Source organism: Mercenaria mercenaria, chromosome 15, assembly GCF_021730395.1.
Source record: "Mercenaria mercenaria strain notata chromosome 15, MADL_Memer_1, whole genome shotgun sequence".
Lineage (NCBI taxonomy): Eukaryota > Metazoa > Mollusca > Bivalvia > Venerida > Veneridae > Mercenaria > Mercenaria mercenaria.
Window position 1 is genome coordinate 10,601,155 of NC_069375.1, and position 22,240 is coordinate 10,623,394.

Sequence of the window (22,240 nt, forward strand, 5' to 3'; positions counted from 1 at the left end):
TGATATTTTCTAAGTCCAAAAGGGGCCATAAATCTTGCAAAAAGCAGGATGGAGTTATGTTTCTTGCTGTACAGGGTCAGCTTATGATGGTGAACAAGTGTTGCAAGTTTTAAAGCAATAGCTTTGATACTTTAGGATAAAAGCTGACCTAAACATAAAACTTAACCAAGAAAACTGATTTTCTAAGTCCAAAAGGGGCAATAATTCTTGCAAAAAGCAAGATGGAGTTATGTTTCTTGATGTACAGGGTCTGCTTATGATGGTGAACAAGTATTCCAAGTTTCAAAGCAAAAGCTTTGATAGTTTAGGAGAAAAGTTGACCTAAACATAAAACTTAACCAAGAAATCTGATATTTTCTAAGTACAAAAGGGGCCATAAATCTTGCAAAAAGCAAGATGGAGTTATGTTTCTTGCTATACAGGGTCAGCTTATGATGGTGAACAAGTATTCCAAGTTTCAAAGCAATAGCTTTGATAGTTTAGGAGAAAAGCTGACCTAAACATAAAACTTAACCAGGCAACGCCAACGCCGACGCCGACGCCGACAACCGCTCAAGTGATGACAATAACTCATCATTTTTTTTCAAAAAATCAGATGAGCTAAAAATGGACTGGTCCATCAGTACCATTTAATATTTGAAGGGGTCTTCACTAAAAATTTACTGACTGAATAGCAAACAGTGAAGACCAAGATCAGCTTGCAAGGGCATGCAGGCTGGACTTGGTTTGCATGGTGGCAATGGCAAAACCACTTGCAGCCAGCAGGCTAAAGGTTAAAGTAATCTTTATGAACTAACAATCTATTGGTAATTCTTTCAAAGTGAGCTTGGAATATCATGATCAGATTTGCATTGGTCAGTCAAATATTCTAAAGATTTTCATTGGTTGACAAGTTCATTTATTTATAAAATGTATATTAGGGAAACTAAACACACAATTTGTAGCAAGAATCAAATGATTGAATTGTATCCCCTGATTTACTGATGTATGACAAAAGTCCATTTATATAATCTGTCCTTCAGATATGTTAAACGTGATACAGGTGTAGTAAATATTGTTTACAATCTAATTGCATTTACTGGTGCATGATATATTCTGCGGCTTCAAGGTGAGTGTTAAAGTTTAGTATTTGTAGAATACAAATAATTACTTGGTATTCATTTTACTTAGATTTATCTGCATGTATTTACTTTAAAACATCTATATTTTAGTTAAACTGCAATTCAAATGAATACTCACACATATGAATATAATGTAAAATTGTTATCAGATTTGAAACTTGTTTTTCAAGGTCAAGACATGAACTGCTATGTCAAAACATTATAAATACAACCAGCATAATCTAACATTAACAAGGCAGTCTGAAAGACAGCTAAACCCCCCGCCACTGCTATGGATAGTGAAACGGTAAAACCTTTGATTTTAGCTGTGACCTTGACCTTGAACTGACATGGCTGACTCATGAATTCTGCACGTTTTGATGAGGTGATCATTTGACCAAAGTTTCATGAAAATCCTTCAAGGGGTTTAGGAGATACAGAGCTGAAACCTTTGACCTTCAGTTGTGACCTTGACCTTGAGTTGACATGGCTGACTCATGGGTTCTTGATGAGGTGATCATTTGACCCAAGTTTGATTAAAATCCTTCAAGGGGTTAAGGAGATACAGAGTGGACACCAAATGGAAGGCTCAAACCTTCGACCCTTATTTGTGACCTTGACCTTGAGCTGGCATGGTTGACTCATAATTTCTGCACATCGTTCTGATGAGGTAATCATTTGACCCAAGTTTTATAAAACTCCTTCAAGGGGTTTAGGAGATATAGAGCGGACACAAAATGGAAGGTTCAAACCTTTGACCCTAAGTTGTGACCTTGACCTTGAGCCGGTATGACTGACTCATGGGTTCTGCACATCGTCTTGATGAGGTGATCATTTGATTCAAGTTTTATAAAATTCCTTAAAGGGGTTTAAGAGATATAGAGCAGACACAAAATGGAAGGCTCAAACCTTTGACCTTGAGTTGTGACCTTGACCTTGAACCGACAAGGCTGACTCATGGGTTCTGCACATCGTCTTGATGAGGTGATAATTTGACCAAAGTTTCACGAAAATCCTTCAAGGGGTTTAGGAGATATAGACCGGACACGATTTTGTTATGGACGGAAGGACGGACGCAGACCATTCCTATAATCCCTCCGCCACGGCGGGGGATTAAAAATAGCTCTTCAACAGACAGATAACATTAAAAACAATGTACATAACTATGATGCAATGAATTTGATTTACTTAGTCAGTTTTTATGGAGCATCTACACAGTACATGTTTTTTACCATAAAATTCTAGGAATAATGTATCACACATACAAACCTTGATAATATACACAAACAGTAGTAAAAGTTTTTAAAATCTACATTAACTAAGCAAATTAGTACTCTGCTTTATAAAGGATTGTAGAGACAGAAGACCCAGATTCAGGTCTGCTGTTTACTTATTAAAAATGCACTACTTTATACCCCACATCACTGCACATCTTTTACTTTATTCAATCATGCAGAAAACTGGAAACTTAATGAATGATAACAGTAGATTAGTTTTTAGGTGTATGCTTTATTGGGAGGTTTCATTGTTAATAGCTTTCCTCAAGGTGTTACGAATTTCAAAACAGTGTTTCTTGTGGGTTTTTTTGGTTGTTTTGTTTTTGTTGCACCAACACAATGTCAGGTCAAATGGTGATGGAGAAAGATCCCAGGTGCCATTCCGTGCATTATTTCATCACAGTCGGGCATCTGTGTAAAACCAGTAGGGTCAGCTGAACTATGCTGTTTTCCCATGGTACAGCTGACATCACTTTAGATTCTGACATTGAGCTTTACCAAAAATAAAAGCCTGACAGTTATAAAAACATCTGATTAGTCGTTTCTGATGCTGGCATACAAGTTCATGGCATTTTTGTAAAAAAAAAAAAGGCTATTTTTTCAAAACATAATTTCATAAATGATTATTTTTTTAAGATTTTACTTTTGAATCAATACATCACAAAATTCGTATAAAATGCCCTCCACGGTTATAAATATTGATTGTACACAATACAATAACACTAGATGGTACAGTCCATAAAATAAACTTTCATGTTTGTAAACATGGACGGTTTTGTGCCATTTTTCAACAGTATTTCAGTTATGTAACAGTAGGCAGTTAACCTAACCAGCTATACTAGATTATGTACCAGTACTAACTTGTTCTCCACAGGTAACTGCCACCTCTTCCACACATCTCAAAGGTGGAGAGGTGTTTTTTATCAAATCATAACGGAGAGCATACTCAGGGATCGATCCAACAATCACATGCTCTGTAGATCTCTACTCTCCCTACTGAGATAAGCAGGCTGGCTTAACTAAATGTATTTGCATTTTTTCTATTTCTGCAGAATGTCGGGGGAAGGTGACATTGACATTTCCCTGAAATTATCAGAGGTACTTGATGAAATTGGAGTGAATGACGAAATGGTGAAGAAAAGAAGGTACATGTCCTCTCAGAGTGAAGTCATGATGACAATTCCTGTTGAAAACAAAGGCAAGTGTTATATATTTGACAGCACTGCAGAAGGAACAACGACCTTGGGTTTAGAATCCAACTGTCATATACTGTGGTGTAAAACTGCCTATAATGTTATACAGGACAAGAACGACTGGAAAGAAAATGTCAAAAATCTTCAGATGCTCCAAAATGAAGTGCCACCTGGGTATTGTCATCTGCAAATAATGGGCCGAAATATTGAAATGTATGAAAGTCTCATTCGCTTGGAAAATAGGGAGCTACTGAAATATGATAAAGGTGTCTCTCATCGCATTTATCCTGATGACCCCATGAAGGAACACTTTGGTCCAGAAATTCCAGCGCCACAAAAAGCAGATTCATCTAAAGTTGAAACAACATTTTTTTACATGTGTGAATCTTGGCCCAAGACAGCAAGGGATTGGAAGAAAGAGCAAAACCAAGCCCACTGGCCAACAACTGAAATGAAGGAATATTGCGAGACAACAGGGTGTTTTGTCATTCCTGAAGCCAGCAAGGGTAGTGAAAATGAAGAATACGAATGGAGAATATCTACGCCATTAGCAGAGAGGTATCTCATGAGAACTTTAAACATCATACAGATAAGGTGCTATGTGTTAATGAAAATGATTCTTAAATCATATTTAAATCCACCTGGTAAAACTTACATTTCCAAATATATGTGTAAAACTGTCCTATTTCACTGCATAGAAGAAGCGAAAACAGATTTCTGGCAGGAAGATAACTTGCTTAGTTGTTTACTGTATTGCTTTGAAAAGTTGAGCCATTTCATATCGTCTGAACATTGTCCACATTTCATACTAGAGAACAATTTAATGTCCGGACTTCTTTCAAGCAAAGAAAGAACAAGGCTTCTTCCAAGGTTGAAAAACTTGGTTAACAGTACCACTCTTCTTCATATACTTCTCAAGATCCCTATAGATAACCTTGGGAAAAGACTTCAGTTAAAACGGAGCAAAGAAAATGTTGGAATTAAAAATATTCTTTCCAAAGCACAGACTGAACAGGAGATTTCTGGACAACTTCTCCTCAACTTTGTCAGCCAACTCTATACTCTTCATCAAGATCTTCTAAAAAAGGTAGAACTACCATTTTTATTCCAGTATTTGTCTCGCTTTCTTTGCCACTCTATTAACTCTGCAGGAAGTGCTATTCAACAAACAGTAGCCAATCAGATGGCAGCTTTTCTATGTACAACAACTGGGTCAGCCATTGCATCAGCCAATATCAGCGCCAACAAATTCATTTCAAAAGAAGCCATGTTCTGGTATTCAGGGGGAATGAATTCTGATGCATTGTCCAGCAGACTTAAATTTGCATCTGCAACATATTGTGCAGGAGACATAATCAGCACAAGGTCTATACTGCGAGATATTGACACCCGTTACAGCCAAGTTAATCAAATGTGTGTTTGTCACGGGGGACATATGGGACAGAAATGGCCTATCAACTTCAAGGAGGACGAAATAGAAATTCCAAACTTTGCTGGAGCGTGCGTCAGTTTCTTGCAATATGAGAGGAACTGTGTGCCACGAGAAATGGTGTATGAAATGTTTCGCTCTTCAAAGGAAGAAAAGTCACAGAGAGGTAATATGTATAAATGGATGGACTGGGCTGTTGTTGACCCCCTCTATTACATGTATTTCTTACAGTACAAGGTTTATGGACATCTGAATCAGCATGGTGAACAAATACGTTCCCTTGTAAATTTTCTGTACTTAGTACACTGTATACCATATCCAGGACACCGGGACACAGCCTTGAATTTGCTTGGACAATGTATGGAAATGGAAGACCAAGATGTTGACGCTTTCTGTTGCTATCTGAAATCACTTGACGTACAGGACAGTAATAATGTCGCGAAATGGCACATATGCAGACTGCTTTCAAAACTGGTAGGACAGAAGGTTAGGGCAATTAACGGCTGTGGTGTAAGTCTGATAGCAGCGGGACCAACTATATCACAAGAAATTGAAGAAATCGAAAATCCTAGTCAAAGAAAAACACAGATAAAAGTTCTAACAAAGCTTTTCGAATACAAAAAGCAGAAAAAGTCTAACTGAAGTTAAAACAGAAGATCAAAAGGAAGTGCAAATACTATCATATGTATATATTGAAAAGACAGAGAAAACTAGAAAATTCTATATTTTCCAGAAAATTTTATAGGAATTGTATAGAAGATAATTAGCTACCTGTGATGTATATTTCGCGTTTTGTTTGTAACCAGATCAGCTTTGGAACTAAAAAAACTTCATTAATTTCTGAAGAATTTCAGACATAGATTTTATAATATTTCAAAGCAAAATACATAATTCTGGTCACCCTGGATGGACAATAGTGTTACTGAACAAAGGTGTCCACTTTCTGTAAAAACATGGTACTTCCATCCTATACATTTGAACTATACAATTTTGTTTGTGTGAATTTCAGATTTTAAAGATATAATAAATTGTAATTTCATCTATACTATGGAATTTGATTTTGTGGAAAGACACAGGAATTACTCATGCACAGAAGACTGTAAGGATCTTACATGCCTGTCTGTGAAGGACAGGGTTGGCAGACATGTGAAATACTTTTTCTTGTCTATCACTGCAAAACTTTAAAAGATAATACAAATTTTCAAATCGCACATATAGTTTATGACGTCATGATTTTGATGTAACAACATACAATGTAGCTTGGCTTGTCTTTTTCCTATGGAAAAATATTTTGTTTGTTTTGGATTTTACGCAGTTTTTCAACAGTATTTCAGTTATGTAATGGCAGACAGTTAACCTTACCAATGTTCCTGGATTTTTTACCAGTACAAACCTGTTCTCCACAAGTAACTGCCAACTTCCCCACATGAATCAGAGGTGGAGGCAGAATGATTTAAGACATAATGTCTTTTATCAAATCGCCACAGAGAACATACACCTGACCTAGGACTCAAACTCACAATCCTGCAATCCATAAATCCCACTCTTCCTACTGAGCTAAGCTGGCAGGCTACGGAAAAAGCAGGGTCACCTAGTACCTTCAGCATAACACTGACTTCTCCCATCACCCCACCAACCCTACCCCCAGCTAGGATAGCAAGGAAATGATTATTATAATTTTTATTGAAACTGTATTTGAAAACCTTAACTACCTTGTGGACAAACAAATCTCAGACAAAGTATTCTGTCAATTGTAAGAAATAACCACAAACAGGTTTTCACTATAGAGTTTCATGAAAGAGTTTCATGAAATATAGAATCTCATGTAGTGTAAAATACATTCTTTTAACATCCAGGGCTAGCACTGGAATGGGCATTTTGAGCAAAATGCTTAAAATGCTCATTTTGGCTCAAGAAAATTCAGAAATGGCTCAAACTTTAAAAATATCCTACTTTAAGAATTAAAACCAGTCAATTTTTATATAATGTTATTTTGGACCAAAGAGTACCAAGACAGACTGTGACAAAACGTGCAATAAACAAGAGGCACTGTCCATGGTCCATTAACACTATCAAGTGACAATAAACCTGTGCCCTTGGGGTAATTAAAAGCATCTCTCACAGCTTGTTTAGCTAATTTGGTACTGATTAATGAATATACATGGACCAAAGGTGTTTGTTTGTGGCACATGCCCTGATTGAAGTTCCTTGATTGAATAATGGGCCATCTTTCATTATGTCATCAAAAGACAAGATTAAAGAATATTGAAAGGTAATGTGTTTGATCTTTATTGGTCAAAAAAGGTTAATTAAATAAAATTATTTCATATGAGTAATTCATTATTGATGCCAGTGTGTATATAATAAAATGTTTTAAAATTAATTTCTTGCTTGTCATTATGACTGAAAAACATAGGTCTGAATCACGTTGTTTACCTCCTGCAAAGAAAGCAAAATCTGTGAAAAGTGAAACTATATCCAGCTAAAAATGGAAAATAAGAGAGATCGCGTTTGTATACAAATCCGTTGTATTTTTATCCTTGATGCACCGTTTTGCTTATTATTACACAAGGACAGACCATTCAGTAATGAAGCATTTAGCATGATGTAATATATGTAGATAATGGTGTTTTCTGCTGCAATCTAAGCATCTGAAATACCTTAAAGCCCAAAAGCTTCAGGGGGCAAAGCCCCCTGTGAACCCCACCAAAGCCCTGTCGTGGACATGCGAATGGGCGTGCGAGCCTATATTGTTAATATATTGTGAAATGATATAAATTATGGTTAAAAATAAATTTATCCTTGATCAACTGTTTTAATGCTTATTATTACATAAGGACAGACCATTCAGTTAATGGTGTTTTCTGCTGCAATAGATCTAGACATTTGAAATACCCTAAAGCCCAAAACCTTGAGGGGGCAAAGCCCCCTTTAAACCCCACCAAAGCCCTGTCATGGTCACGCTAATGAGCGTGCGAGCCTGTTTGATCCGCGGCGTAAAAATTGGCTCAAACTTTTTTCAACCCAGCGCTAGCCCAGACATCACTTTTTGGTCTGCTACTGAATTACTAAATTAATAAACCAGAAGATATTTCTGCCTTATTTCCACAATGATATAAGTCCATTTTTGGCAAAATTGAGATTTTAGTGTCATTAAGTACCATATGCCTCTATGACCTCTGTTTGATGGTGAATTTGTGGCCTTGTAAAACATAAACAGGCTTTTAGTTCAACAAGGCTGTAAGTAGTATAAAGCCATTGGTTCTCAAATCTTTAAACATCATTTTCCAAAACCATGAAAAAACTAGTTACGACATTGAAATAAGGCCACCATTTTCTTCTGGTATGCTGTGCACTACATGGTAACTTGATGACACAAATACCTGCTTAGGTAAGTTGGCTAAACATTTGAGTAATTACATGACTAACTTTAGTCTGTATGTGAAAGTTGTCAGTAACTGTTACAATATCAGTCTAAAGATTCAAAAATAATAACCAGTTAAACTAGTAGTAGTTACAGAACTAAAACACTGTCTACGGAAGAGCATAGACAGAAAAGAATGCCATCAATAGCATTCAATCACAGATAGAATGAAAATTCTGTTACTTATTAAGGACTAAATAGTATCACTTTTAACTGAGAACTGTGAACAACAAAACTGATGAATGACAAATTAAGCCTTCCCATTAATTGATCAATATGCTCTCTTTGATATTTAACAAATTTGAGTAAATGTGACCATTTGTTATCTGAATTGAGCAGCCCGTGTCAATTCAATGTCTATTCTTCATAATACAAATACAAATCAATTTCAAGATCCATCACAGGTAGTTTAAACTCACATACAGTATGATCACCCACAGACAGTATGATCACCCACAGTCAGTATGATCACCCACATACATTATGTTCACCCACAGACAGTATGATCACCCACAGACAGTATGATCACCCACAGACAGTATGATCACCCACAGACAGTATGATCATAATGCTTGGTAAACTCCAGCAGTTAATGATTCTAATTATTCTCAGTGGGGTTTACAGATGTTTACATTTCTACTTGTTCACGTATTTTTCTGGATTGAGAAAAAGATTTTTTTCCCTTTTATTCAAGGCTCAAATCCAGAATGCTAATTAAGCTCAGATGCATAGTATCCATGGGTATTTACATTGCTGTGTATATATCATAAGAAAGAAACACTATTTTTACACATCTATGACTGAGCCACTTTCAAGAAAAGAAAGCAATCTGAAGGAAAAACCTACCCCATCTGGCTCTCGCTTATCAGGTATGAGAGTTGTCCCATCCCCTGCACTGATTTTCCTTGACCTTTTACTCCCACCTTCACCCTCAAACTTCTGTGGGAGGGTCTGGGGTGGCACCGCCTCCTTGGGTGATGATGGGGACATAATGTCTTCCATCCACTGTCCTAATATTGGTTCATAATCTTCATCTGCAACCAAAAATTGCAGTAATTTAGATTTTGCTTTAGACAAGAAATAATTCTTAACCTATAAAAATGTTTGGTGATGTGTTTAACGCAAGTGTTAATATTAAAATATATAACAGAATGAGGTCTATGTGGCATAGCAAAAATACTTAACAATTTAAGGAATATTTTCTTAAAAGAATGGCTATAGACACCGGAGATATACAGTACTGACACAAAAGAAATAAATGCAAGTTCCATTTCATCCCTATATATTAGTCAGTTACAGCTGTTCATTCAAGGGAGTATTTTGCAAGATCAGGTACGATAGAATATCTCTTGACAAACTCGTAATTTTGCTACTTCTAAATGTCTTGAAAATAATTAAGACATTCAAACTTAAGCAAATTATACAGCTGAAACTCTGTATCTCGAATTCCAAAGGACCAAGTGTTTCACTTTGAGATAACCGAAATTTAACTTAAAATGACATTTTGTGCACATGTTTTCGAGACGGGACATGAAAATATCTTCGAGATGGCTGGAATTATGAGATTAGGAAGTTTGAGATATTGAATTTCAACTGTATATTACTAAACGAATACACCTGTCACTGTATTTGATGCAAGTGAAATTCTAAATTCTTACCATCTTCTTCTGAGCTTTCATCAGAACTACTGAAGTCATCCTCGTAGAATGTGTTAGAGTCCGAGGCACTGCTGCTGCTTGTCTCCGATGTTTCTGACCCTTGTTTTAACCTCTTCATTAAACATGCCTGAAACAGCAAGTGATACAACTCATCTGGCTTCTCTTAACCACAACTATTGTAGATTATCATTAAACACAAAAACAGAAATTTTGAAGATGTTGGTAAGACTCCAGATTTTCATTTTGTTTGTATTAGGTTAAGCGCATTTTTTAGTAGTATTTAAGTTATGTTACGTTGGGCAGTTAACCTAACCAGTATTCCTGGATTCTGTACCAGTGCAACAACGCAACCTGTTCTCTGTAAGTAACTGACAACTTCTCCACATGGATCAGACGTGGAGGGTGAGTGATTTCAGATGCAATGTCTTTCATCAATCGTCATGGAGAACACACTTTCATGAAACACAGGAACAGAAATTGAATACGTTGGTAAGTCAGACTTTGAGTCAACTTGTACAATGATGCTATTTTTCAACAGGTTGTTATTAAGAGATTAATATATGGCTGCTGTGTGCCTTCTTGCCATCATGGTACCAACAGTGCAATACTGGCCCGAGGGGAAATGTAAGTGTGCCATTGTGGCCAGAAAGTACACTACAACTGTTTACTGATCTCTTTATCATATGTTATTTGGCAAATTGTGCTAATATTTCATGTGCAAGTCAATCTCTAAATGATAGCCATAATGACCATCTTCTTGGGCATTTTTGTTACTATTTATTTCAAGATTTAAAATAACTTTCATATCTGTATGAGTATGTTTAGGATTTCTTTCATTACTGAGATTTAAACATTTTCAACACAATCTAGATGTACATGTTCGAAGTGTACATGTGAAAGCTAAGACTGAAATTTGAAACAGAACAGTATTTTGCAGGCAGTCTTCCGAAGATAAATGTTACTATTTGGGTCTTCTAAACATAGTCATAAACATCTTGCAACCTCAACTTTTTAAAATACATTACACCCTAGTAAAAATTCAAGTATTTTTCAGTACCTTTTAACTTTTTCACTGACTATTTCTATCAAACCATGTCATGAAACCTTAGTCCTTACAACTTTTTCCAAAACTAGCAGAAACTAGAGCTACTTATGGGAAAAGCGTATGTCTCCCACAACTGCCTAATCATTTAGTGATTCAAAGTGGTTTGGTGGTTCCGATCAGTAATTTTTGGGAGGTCTGGTTGGTTTGAGTGAATGGTTCTGGGAGGTCTGGGTGGTTTGTATAAATGGTTCCAATCAGTAATTCAAGGGCCATAATTCAGAAGTGCCTGGGCCAATTTGGCTAGTTATCGAACTTGGCCAAGGACTTATTGGCAAACACATTTTTTTCAAGTTTGGTGAAGATCAGATGAGAAATGTTCAACTTAGAGTGCGGACTAGATTTGTGATAGATTGGCAGACAGACAGACACATACACACACAGACAGGAGTAAATCATTATGTCTCCCACACCACTGTGTGGTGGGAGACATAATTACTCTGTGAAAACTACCATAAAGTGTGGTCAAAGATTGCTACCAATACTGCACCAGGAAGAAATACAACAATTTCTTCCTATCTACATGTATCTTCATTTTTTTCTAATTCCTTTCTAAATTTATTCTTTTTCCAAAGTAAGCTTCCAACAGAACATTTTTCAAGTTCTTGGTGAATTTAATGAAAATATTTTTGATAAGTATATTTTCATGATTTTTTTTTAGTTTAAATCATTTTAAAGGATTAGTATTAAATTCACTCACTTTAACAATTTCAAGATCTGTGCGAACCCTGCACACATCTTTTCTATTAAAATGACAAAATTATAATGAAAATTACCTTCTTGAGTGCTGTGGGTACCAGTGTAAACATCAAGTCGGGTATGTTGATGGCAGACATGAGCTTCTGTATACGTTTCCAGGCAGGCAGAGGGGCAAGCAGTGTCAGGTCTAAGCTCTTCCCTGTTGTTGTCTGGAACAAGTTAATCTAGATTACAATTACATTTATAATTAATCACAAAGTTATCTTCTTTAAAAACACAAAAAATATATCTGTGTTTTTATAATACAAAAGGTAAAATCACTCATTGTATGCCTTGATTTTGAAAAATGCCATCATCAAAAAATTTATATTAGTGAAATGAAAACAAATTCCAGCTGAGCAGTTGAAAAAGAAGAGATTTTCATAATTTTTATCTCACACATCACATAAAATTCATTGTAGATCATTTAACAAGATTTTCTTGTTAAATCAACCAATTTAAGACCACAAATGAATGATTTCAAAAGTAAACATTAGAAACTGTACATATCAGTAATAATTAGATCTAACACTATTTTGATACCCAACATTTACCACAACCTACAACTGTGCATTTTCAATTTCATTCAGTGTATAGTCGCTTGTGTTCATAAATGTCTTGCAACATTTTTAAAATGTAAACAATTTTTTGTAATGTAAACAAAAATATGGCAAATGCTGTTCCATTATATCAAAGTGATATTGAAAAATTTCACTTTTCAAAAAAAAAAAAAAATGAACATTAGAAAGACTGAATTTTGCAAAGTCCTCGGCATGCATTTCTTCTTATTCACATTAAGCCACTTAAGTTATTGAAAAAAGGTACAATACGCTGACACTAACCTGCATACTGGTGGACTGGGAGGTACCGCTGAGACTGGGCATCACACCTTCAGTTTGTAAATCATCAAATAGTTTATGTAGCAGCTGTACTGCATGCAGACCCAGTGCCACTGACAACACACCTAATCCTTGGCATGAACTGCAAGTACAATAGAGAACAGTATACAATTGAGGAGACAAACATAATAACATAATGCTGTTCCATTCATCTATTTGGCAACTGCATAATTTTCTTAATTTTTTTTTCTAAATTTTTCAAAAGGCAAATCAAAATACACTCGAAACCCGTTATAACGCTACTCGATATACCGCGGTATTCGTAATAACGCGATAGGTTCTTGGCTCCGGAATTTTCTTGGGTAAAAAAAAAAAAAAAAAAAAATTTACGGCGATTACACCCCAGAAAATTCCGAGTCCGCGGATGTTATTTAATTTGATCATAACCAGCGTTAAAACTACATGTACCTGTACATTGTACTTTAACACCTTTGCTATGACAACTGTGTCAAAAATCAATAATTGTTTGCTGGCTTACTTGTTTGCGTATCGCCTTTGTTAAAGTTTGAATACATGAAGACATGTGACAATTAGGCAATCAGTACCGTGTCAAAATTAGATTGTTTGCATAACAAGCGTGTAAAATTGGTCAGTCAACTATCAAACCGTTTAAGTTTGCACCAATTAAGCGGATGACATGAACACTTGAGTGAATAAAAAATCGAACAACAGACCCAGTTTTGTAATAAAATGCAGCCGTTTTTCATAATCATCATTCTCAGTTCATCGGAATTTGGGAAGATTTGACGCACTGAAAGCCTTTTTGAGAATGTTCTCCCTTTTTAATATCGTATATTAACGACGGCGATTTAACAATTTTCTATCTTATTTATCGATTTTCTTCATGTATTCAAAATTAAATTTTTTAAAACTGTCCGCGGCTTTTTCTCTTTTAGTTACATAAACCCCAAGTGCAATTGCATTTGCGTATGTAATTCTCATGACCGCGCACTCCTCACACAGCGTTATAAATGTTTACTTCCGGGATAAACAATTCTAACTTTCTTTTAGAATCACGACAAAATGAGATGACACAGCGTTATAATTCTTTTAATGTATTTTTCAGGAGCATTTAAGGTAAATAAATGTCCCGTTTATACGATTCTTATTTCTTATTTACATAAAACAGCATCCAAAATACATTACCGGTGGGTGGGGTATAATGCATTTACCGCTGATACGATCAACCCGCGTTATAAATTTAACCTCGCTAGATCCGCGGGTCTCGAACCGTGGACCCCGATGACAGCATTATAACGGGGTCCCAGTGTAATGTGAATTGAATAATTTTGTTGACATAAGTTATGAGGTTTCGACTAAAACAGTCATTCTATGTGAAATAGATTCATGCATTTTGTATTTTGAAGTCAGATAAATGGTATTTCATTGAATTTTCCTGACTGATGCAATCAAGAGAGCCATGTAATTTGGTCCTCAAAAACAAAAATGTTATTTAACAATATGCATACTGGCAACTGACAGTAATCACAGAATGTTGTATTAATTTTGTTCATTGTTTTTTGGACGAAAACCATTTTTGCACCAACAGAATTTCTGCCATGTAATGTCAGTCCTACAACCTTCAAAGTACTCCTTTCGTCTATACCAATACTTACTTATTTCCTGCAAATGACAAATATCTTCCTTGTATAGATCAGAGGTGGCTAAAAAAATTGTCAGATGTACTTGCTTTTCTTCTCAGAGAACATTCAACTCGAAACCCATATGTTTCGTGGTCTAAGGATCACCAGATAAGGATTTTTGTTTCATCTCAGTAAGAAAGAAAAAAGTATGAACCTTTTAGCTGATCCAGGTCGGCCACCAGTCTGTGATGATCTGGGTGACTGGGTGTAGGTGTCTGCACCACCAGCACTTGAGGGGCGAGACTTACTGTCCTTCCTTTCAAGGATCATGCCAGGTGTCAAGGTCAAAATACCTTGTAACCCTTGAAGCAACAGCCATGAAGCCAGTAGATTCAAATTCTGTGCGATCTGGAACACATATTGATCATGTCTAGATAGGTAAAAATTTCAGCTGTGAAAGCAGTATTTACAATTTTCTTATACCTTTAAATGTTAAGTTTTATCTATAAATTTTCACTCCATATCTATGGTTTACTTTAACAATGTTTTAAATTTTCATGTACTGTAAGTTTTAGGGTAATAAATTTCCGATTTCAATTTTTAGATAAAAATTGACATGAATTAATTTTATAATTTTTAATATTTATGTATAGAGTACAAACTGTTAACTATTTGACATAAATCAAGTCAATTAAGAGGACGTAAAAGAAATCAATCAGCACAGTTCACTTATTTAACTTACATTTCCTCCAGCCCTTGTTGAATTATGTAGAGCCATAGAAACATTGTGGTAGATCTCAAGCTGCAAAGACAATTTAACATTTTCTATCACTTATATACAATATACTTATTTTTTTCAACACATCTGTCAGAACAAAATATCTTACTGTAACAATTCAGAAGATTTTCATTGACAAGTATTTTATAAAACATTGAAAACTAGATGCATGTCCATAGGCCTTAAGATTTGTATATGATGATTATGTAAGTACTTATGACCAGTTACTAGTGAAAGCAAAATTACCATCATTGCATGTAAGAAGACAAAGAACTATGGCTATAGAAACTTTTAAAATGATAAATAATTTGGCACCTCCAGTTCTACCTGATCTAATAAACAAACGTTCAAATTCATCATATTATTTTAGATACTCTAATATTTTACAGGTACCCCAGGTCAGTACAACTAAGTTCGGTAAGAACAGCTTTAGGTATGCTGCCCCTGTATTGTGGAACTCCCTACCTGACACTTTTCGGCAAACAAATAATTTTAACAATTTTAAAAATCTAATATCTTGCTGGTCAGGAAAGGAGTGTACCTGTGTGGCTTGTCAACAAGTATAACTTGTCCATAATGCAGTGGCATGCATGCCTTTATCAAATCCCTGCTTGTTTTTCTGTTTGACTATTTTTGAATGTTTTTCCACTTCAGTTATAAATATTATTATTTGTGCTTCTTAGACTACGTGCTTATCCTCCAATACCTTTTAGTTTTGTAACCTAACCTTGCTTGTTTTAGTGTTTGCATATGACTTATATTTGTATGCTTTTTCTTACAGCTCTTTTATATTTGTTCATTTAATATATGTTATAGTAGTTGGTTATAAAAGCTCTTCTCGAGCTTATGTTTTCTGTTATGATGTCTTGCCGACTTTAAATAAAATTTATTATATTGTATTGTATTGTATTGGTGCCCCCACAAAGCCTGTCACTGTAGGCATATTTTTTACTAAGCCAAGGGCAATAACTCTGATCAGACTGTGCGAAATCCCAGTAAAAGCACCAAGTGCACAACTTCTCATACTGAATAACAATCCTATGAGGTTTGATTACTATAGGTTAAAATACTTTTTGAGATATGCAAGACTAAAATTCAGACAGATGAACAAGGGCCAATCTAAGTGCACCAAGACAACTGCAAGAAGGTGGGTGGGGGAATAAAAAAAGCAATTCATTTAAATACATTATTCTGAGGTTTTATACATATATAAATATCATATGTATGTACTTTTGCAAAGTAACTATCTATTCATAACCTCAACATGGTAAGCATTATTTTGTACTTACTGTTTTATGTACAATATTTATGCCATAGTTGTCAATGTCTTCCTCCTTTGAGGCTGGTGTTGATTTTGTTGGTGTTCCACTTGCTAGGCTCATGATTGTGTTTGCCGTAGCCACGGTAACAGCAGCGTATAAACATCCCATTGTCACGGTGATAATCTTCTCTAACCTTTTTACCGTCAGTGGTTCCAGTATTGGCAGAGAAAACACTCGCCACACTATTGATATATCATTCAACAACAGCTGAAAACTAAACAAACAGAAAATTGGTAAGCAAATGTTTACCTATTAGTTAACAGTTACCTATTATAGCTTGTTTTCCCAATTAGAAATGTTATTGTCACAGGAACTGTGTTTACAGAGAGGTGTTTTCGTAAATGAACAACATAATTACTGCAAAAAGAAATACTTTTTTCTCCTTGTGTTGTAAAAAAAAAAAAATCTATACTTATTTTCAATGAAGATGTGCCCTCTATTTATGGGTACTTGCTAAAAATTGAAATGTGTATTCAAAGCATTTGTTAAAGTCCAAGAGGGATTGAACTAATTAGATCTAATTTAGACTTTCTTTATCTACACATCAATCTGTACCGATTTTGCAAAATCATCAATGGGAAGTTCAACAAATTAAATTCTAAGAATGTCATTACAGATGTTATGAGCAGATTGACCAAAATCTGTATGTCTCAAACAAATATTTCCAATGAGATGGACAAAATAAATTATTACCAGTTCCTTGTTGTAAGGGCATCTGACAATGTAGCTGGCATAACGAAAGCGGAACCTGCTATGGCATCCTTGTATCTCTGTATATATCGGTTCAAAAATGTCAGTTCAAAACAAACATCCAGTAAAATATTTCCTCCATTCAGCTGTGACAAACTGGCCAAATTCCTCATGGCAAATAAATTCTGAAATATATAAAGCAAGCATTTACATTTTCTACCTGATCAATAGGTATTTAATGTGTCTCACAGTTTATGTTAACATTTTTTCATTTACGAATTTAGGAAATGTTTAACTGCAGCACCTGTCACAAGAATGATATCTATTACACTGTTACACTAAATATTTGTTCACTTTTAAGTCTAAGAAATCGTTAATACTAGTCTTTTGTGATGACATTGTATGTATATCAAGGGCTCCGGTGATCCAAAGCTTCCAGAACAGACTGAAGGGATGAACATAGTATTAATTTTGATAGGATTACTTACATATGCCAGTTGAAGGGCTAATCTAGACTAATTAATCTTAATATAAACTTGTACTTTTTTCTACTTTTTCTTTGCATCTTGGGTGTGAATATTCTTTGCTAGAACTTTTTCTACCTTTCAAAAAATACCTAATTTCCTGCACACTTTAACCCATTAGAAGAACAATTACTTTCAGAAAATTAAACAAGACCTGTCTGTAAGACAGCGCCCTCAACTTTTCTCAGTGCTTAACTCTGAATTAGACCTTTGCCAGTAAAAAAATTCCAAGTTAAAAAGGGATATCACGCTGTCAAGGTTCAAGGGATTATGGGAATTGTGTCTCCTGGTGTAGACTTTGATAGTAAATAACTATTTTGACTTTCAAGTCAAAACCTTTAACAGTAACAGAGATATTTGACTTTATCAAAAATTTTAACAAAAAATTCTAAGTTAAAAAGGGGCATAATTCTGTCAAAATTCAAAACAGAGTTATGGAGATTGTTTCTCCAAGTGTAGACTTTGATGGTAAATAAGTATTTGAAGTTTCAAATCAAAAGCTTTGATAGTAACAGAGAAATTTGACTTTATCAAAAACTTTAACCAAAAATTCTAAGTTAAAAAGAGGCATAACTCTGTCAATATTCAAATCAGAGTTATGGGAATTGTGTCTCCTGGTGAAGACTTTGATAGTAAATAACTGTTTTGACTTTCAAGTCAAAACCTTTAATACTAACAGAGATATTTGACTTTTTCAAAAATTTTAACAAAAAATTCTAAGTTAGAAAGGGGCATAATTCTGTCAAAATTCAGAACAGAGTTATAGGGATTGTTTCTCCTGGTGTAGACGTTGATGGTAAATAAGTATTTTAAGTTTCAAGTCAATAGCTTTGATAGTAACAGAGATATTTGACTTTATCAAAAACTTTAACCAACCGTGACGCCGACGCCGGGGCGAGTACAATGGCTCTTTTTCTTTGAAAAGTCGAGCTAAAAATTATGTTGAACTTATCATTCTCTTATAGCGAATGCAGTAATCCCTTTTTATTTGCCTGGAATAAATACTCCCATAATTTCCATACCTTCATTTCTTCTGTGTTGTCTGCTATATGTACAATGGTCACATCACCGTCCACTGTGATTGTCTCGGCCGGCATTGCTTCAGTTTTTGCTACTGAAGGTGGTGCTGGAGCAACTATCTCATCAAACACTGAAGTCATCTGATCAAATATGTTCACTTCAGACTCTAACCTGGCTCTCTTTGTTTCTTTTGGTGCCTCTTCTTCTGTTGCTTCTGTTTATAAAATCAACACCATAAATACATTAAGTCATGTCAAAACATACTTCAGTTCCATATCGTTCAATGATGTAAAATCACAAAAGATGTGAAACAATGAAATGTACAAAATCTGAAAGTCATCAGAAAAGTGCTTTCAAAGGTGATTAATACTATCTGAACAACACTGTTTTCTATTTCACATCACATTATAACAAGAGCTGTCACAGGAGACAGCGTGCTTGACTATTTTGATGCTAGATAGCCAAACAGGGCATATTTGATGAAGCTGGAGGTGTCACTTGAGTGTTTAATGACTCCAATGATGATGAAATTAATAGCTTGAGTCTGTCTCAAAGTATTAAGTAATAAGAGAGATAAGGATAAAGTGTATCAAAACATTAAATAAGTATAATTCTAAGCAAAAAGGGGGCATAATTCAGGAAATATTGGTGCAAGAGTGATGCACATTGTGTCATGTTAAATCAAATCCATTTTGCAATAACTGAGATATAGTGAAAATGCATCAAAATTAACCTTTCTAAGTAAAAGTGGGGCATAATTCATGAAAATTTGTGCCAGAGTTATGGACCTTGTGTCATATGATGTGGGTGATAAGGTGGAACAACTATTTTATATAATAAGTTTGAATCAAATCCATTCAGTAACAACTGAGATATAGTGAAAATGCATCAAAACTTTAACCTGAATTTATAAGTAAAAGAGGGGATACTTCATGAAATACTGGTGCAAGAGTTATGGCCCTTGTATCATATGATGTGAGTGATGATGTTGAACTATTTTAAATCTAAATCAAATCCATTTAGTAATAAGTGAGATAGAGTTAAAGTGCATCAAAAGTTTAACCCGAAATTCTAAATAAAAGGGGGATAATTCATTAAATATTCATACCAGAGTTATGGACCTTGTGTCATATGTTGTGGGGGATGATGTGAAACAACTACTTTCAGTTTGAATAAAATCCACTAAGTAGCACCTGAGATAAAGTGAAAGTGCACCAAAACTTTAACCTCAAATTTTAAGTAAGAAAGGGGGATAATTCATGAAATACTGGTGAACGAGTATGGCTCTTGTGCCACATGATGTGAGTGATGATGTTGAACATCTATTTTAAGTTTGAATCAAATCCATTAAGTAATAACGGAGATAAAGTGAAAGTGCACCAAAACTTTAACCTAAAATTCTAAGTAAAAGGGTGAGGGGGGTGCGGGGTAATTAATGAAATATTGGTGCCAGAGTTGTGACCCTTGTGACATATGATGTGGGTGATGATGAGGAACAACTGTTTTAAGTTTGAAGTAAATCCATCAAGTAATAAAGATAAAGAGAAAGTGCACCAAAACTTTAACCTAAAATTCTAAGTAAAAAGGGGGATAATTCATGACATATTGGTGCCAGAGTTATGACCCTTGTGCCATATGATGTGGGCGATGATGAGGAACAATTATTTTAAGTTTGAAGTAAATCCATCAAGTAATAACAAAGAGATAGAGAAAGTGCATCAAAACTTTAACCAAAGTGCAGACGCGGAAGGACGCAGACGCCAACGCCGGGTCGAGTAGGATAGCTCTCCATACTTCATATAGTCAAGCAAAAAATGTAAATATTGCACTGAGGCAGCTATTACATTTTACAGACTATATCTATATACGTACCTTTTTCATACCTAAAATGCTACTCTAAACTCGCTGAAATACTCTATGCTTTTTATTTACACTTCCAACAAATCAAATTTAATGTATCCTTTTAATTTTCTAAAGGCACCCTTTTAAAGCCATTCTAGCAATCACAGCCAACTGAAATGAGTCATATCATGACATGAGAAAACCAACATAGTGGCTTTGCAACCAGCATGCATCCAGACCAGCCTGCGCAGGATCTGGTCAGGATCCATGCTGTTCGCTAATGGTTTCTCTAATTGCAATTGGCTTTGAAAGCGAACAGCATGGATCCTGACCAGACTGCGCGGATGCACAGGCTGGTCTGGGTCCATGCCAGTCGCAAAGTCACTATGTTGGTTACCTAATGGCGCGGCTCAAATAAAGTACATACCATTTTCTACATCTCTCACATTGGGTGGAAACTGTGCAGATTTCAACATTGCATTGAATGTGACCACATCTGACTTGGGCAGGCAGCCCAGTCCAATACATAGGCCCTTTATCAGGATCATCAAGTATTTCTAAAAATAGAACAACTAAGTCTACAAAGTGAGTCATTTTACTAAAATCTGTTTTACTTAAAGTGGTTACATAATCTGTCACTTAATCACTGAAGAATATACACTTATCTCATTGAAAAATCGACTGGTCAAAATTAATTTCACACTTTCCAATAAAATTTTCAAATGACAGCCAAGACAAATCTTACACAACACTGAGGTATATATATAGCATACTTTGATTTCAAACTGATAACAATACTTAGCAAGATGCCACCTTGGAGCAAAAATGTACCAAGTGCTGTTAATTAAAGGTTATGGTACCAGGCGAAGAGCTGTCTGATGTTAGACAGCATGGTCAACTATTTAAAACAGCAGAATAATTTTGCCAAAATGTAATCCAGAGTCATGAAACCTGCTCTGTGAGGTCATCTCATGATGTAGAAAGTTTATAGAATTTGCAAACATTTGTACCAGTAGTTTATGAGAAACATGCTCACATTAAAAACTTTCACAATATTTCTATGTTAAAATGGGCAAAATTAATATGAAATAGGGCACTGCCTCAATCAGGATTCATTACAGTCCATCAACTTAAACAGATATATCGTCACCTCAGTGCAAAAAGTGGATAACTGCATTGATTTAAAGAAGGACTTATTGACTTACTGCACTAAGGTGACGATATGTGTCTGTATCAATTTAAAGGAAGATATTGGAATAAAAAGAAACAAAACTTCCCATATTTTTGTACTGATGTGCATGACGCTGCCGCTCGGACAAGTATGTGGACGCTTATTGCGCACAAGGAAAAAGCGTATGCTTCCAAAAAAAAAAAAAAAAAACCGAAGTCAGTCACTCTGTGCACTTCCTGCAAGTAATTGCCAACTTCCCCACATGAATTATCAGAGGTGGAGGACGAATGATTTCGGACACAATGTCTTTTATCAAATCATCACAGAGAACATACGCCCCGCCCGGGGATCGAACTCGCGACCCCTGTGATCTGTAGACCAACGCTCTCTCTACTGAGCTAAGCGGACGGGCTATCTCATTCAGTATATATCACATGTTACCACAGTGGGATCAACCCAAATTTTCGTTGCCTTGTGACGAATATTGGTA

At 35.4% G+C, this 22,240-nt stretch overlaps 2 protein-coding genes across 2 annotated transcripts in view; one reads left to right on the forward strand and one right to left on the reverse strand.

The window, feature by feature from the left end:
- The window catches only part of LOC123563663 (E3 ubiquitin-protein ligase UBR4-like), a 148,208-nt gene that overhangs the window by 113,052 nt on the left and 12,916 nt on the right, over positions 1-22,240 (reverse strand). Inside the window, 10 exon segments of the mRNA XM_053524052.1 lie at positions 9,270-9,457; positions 10,082-10,208; positions 11,960-12,091; positions 12,764-12,902; positions 14,618-14,811; positions 15,146-15,205; positions 16,471-16,717; positions 17,197-17,378; positions 18,740-18,951; positions 21,007-21,136. Of these exon segments, the coding sequence (XP_053380027.1) occupies positions 9,270-9,457; positions 10,082-10,208; positions 11,960-12,091; positions 12,764-12,902; positions 14,618-14,811; positions 15,146-15,205; positions 16,471-16,717; positions 17,197-17,378; positions 18,740-18,951; positions 21,007-21,136 (1,611 nt within the window).
- On the forward strand, positions 1,027-6,044 carry LOC123546518 (uncharacterized). Its single transcript, XM_045332870.2, has 2 exons — positions 1,027-1,108; positions 3,430-6,044. The coding sequence occupies exons 1-2, from the start codon at positions 1,086-1,088 to the stop codon at positions 5,639-5,641; spliced, it is 2,235 nt and encodes a 744-aa protein (XP_045188805.2). The 5' UTR covers positions 1,027-1,085; the 3' UTR covers positions 5,642-6,044.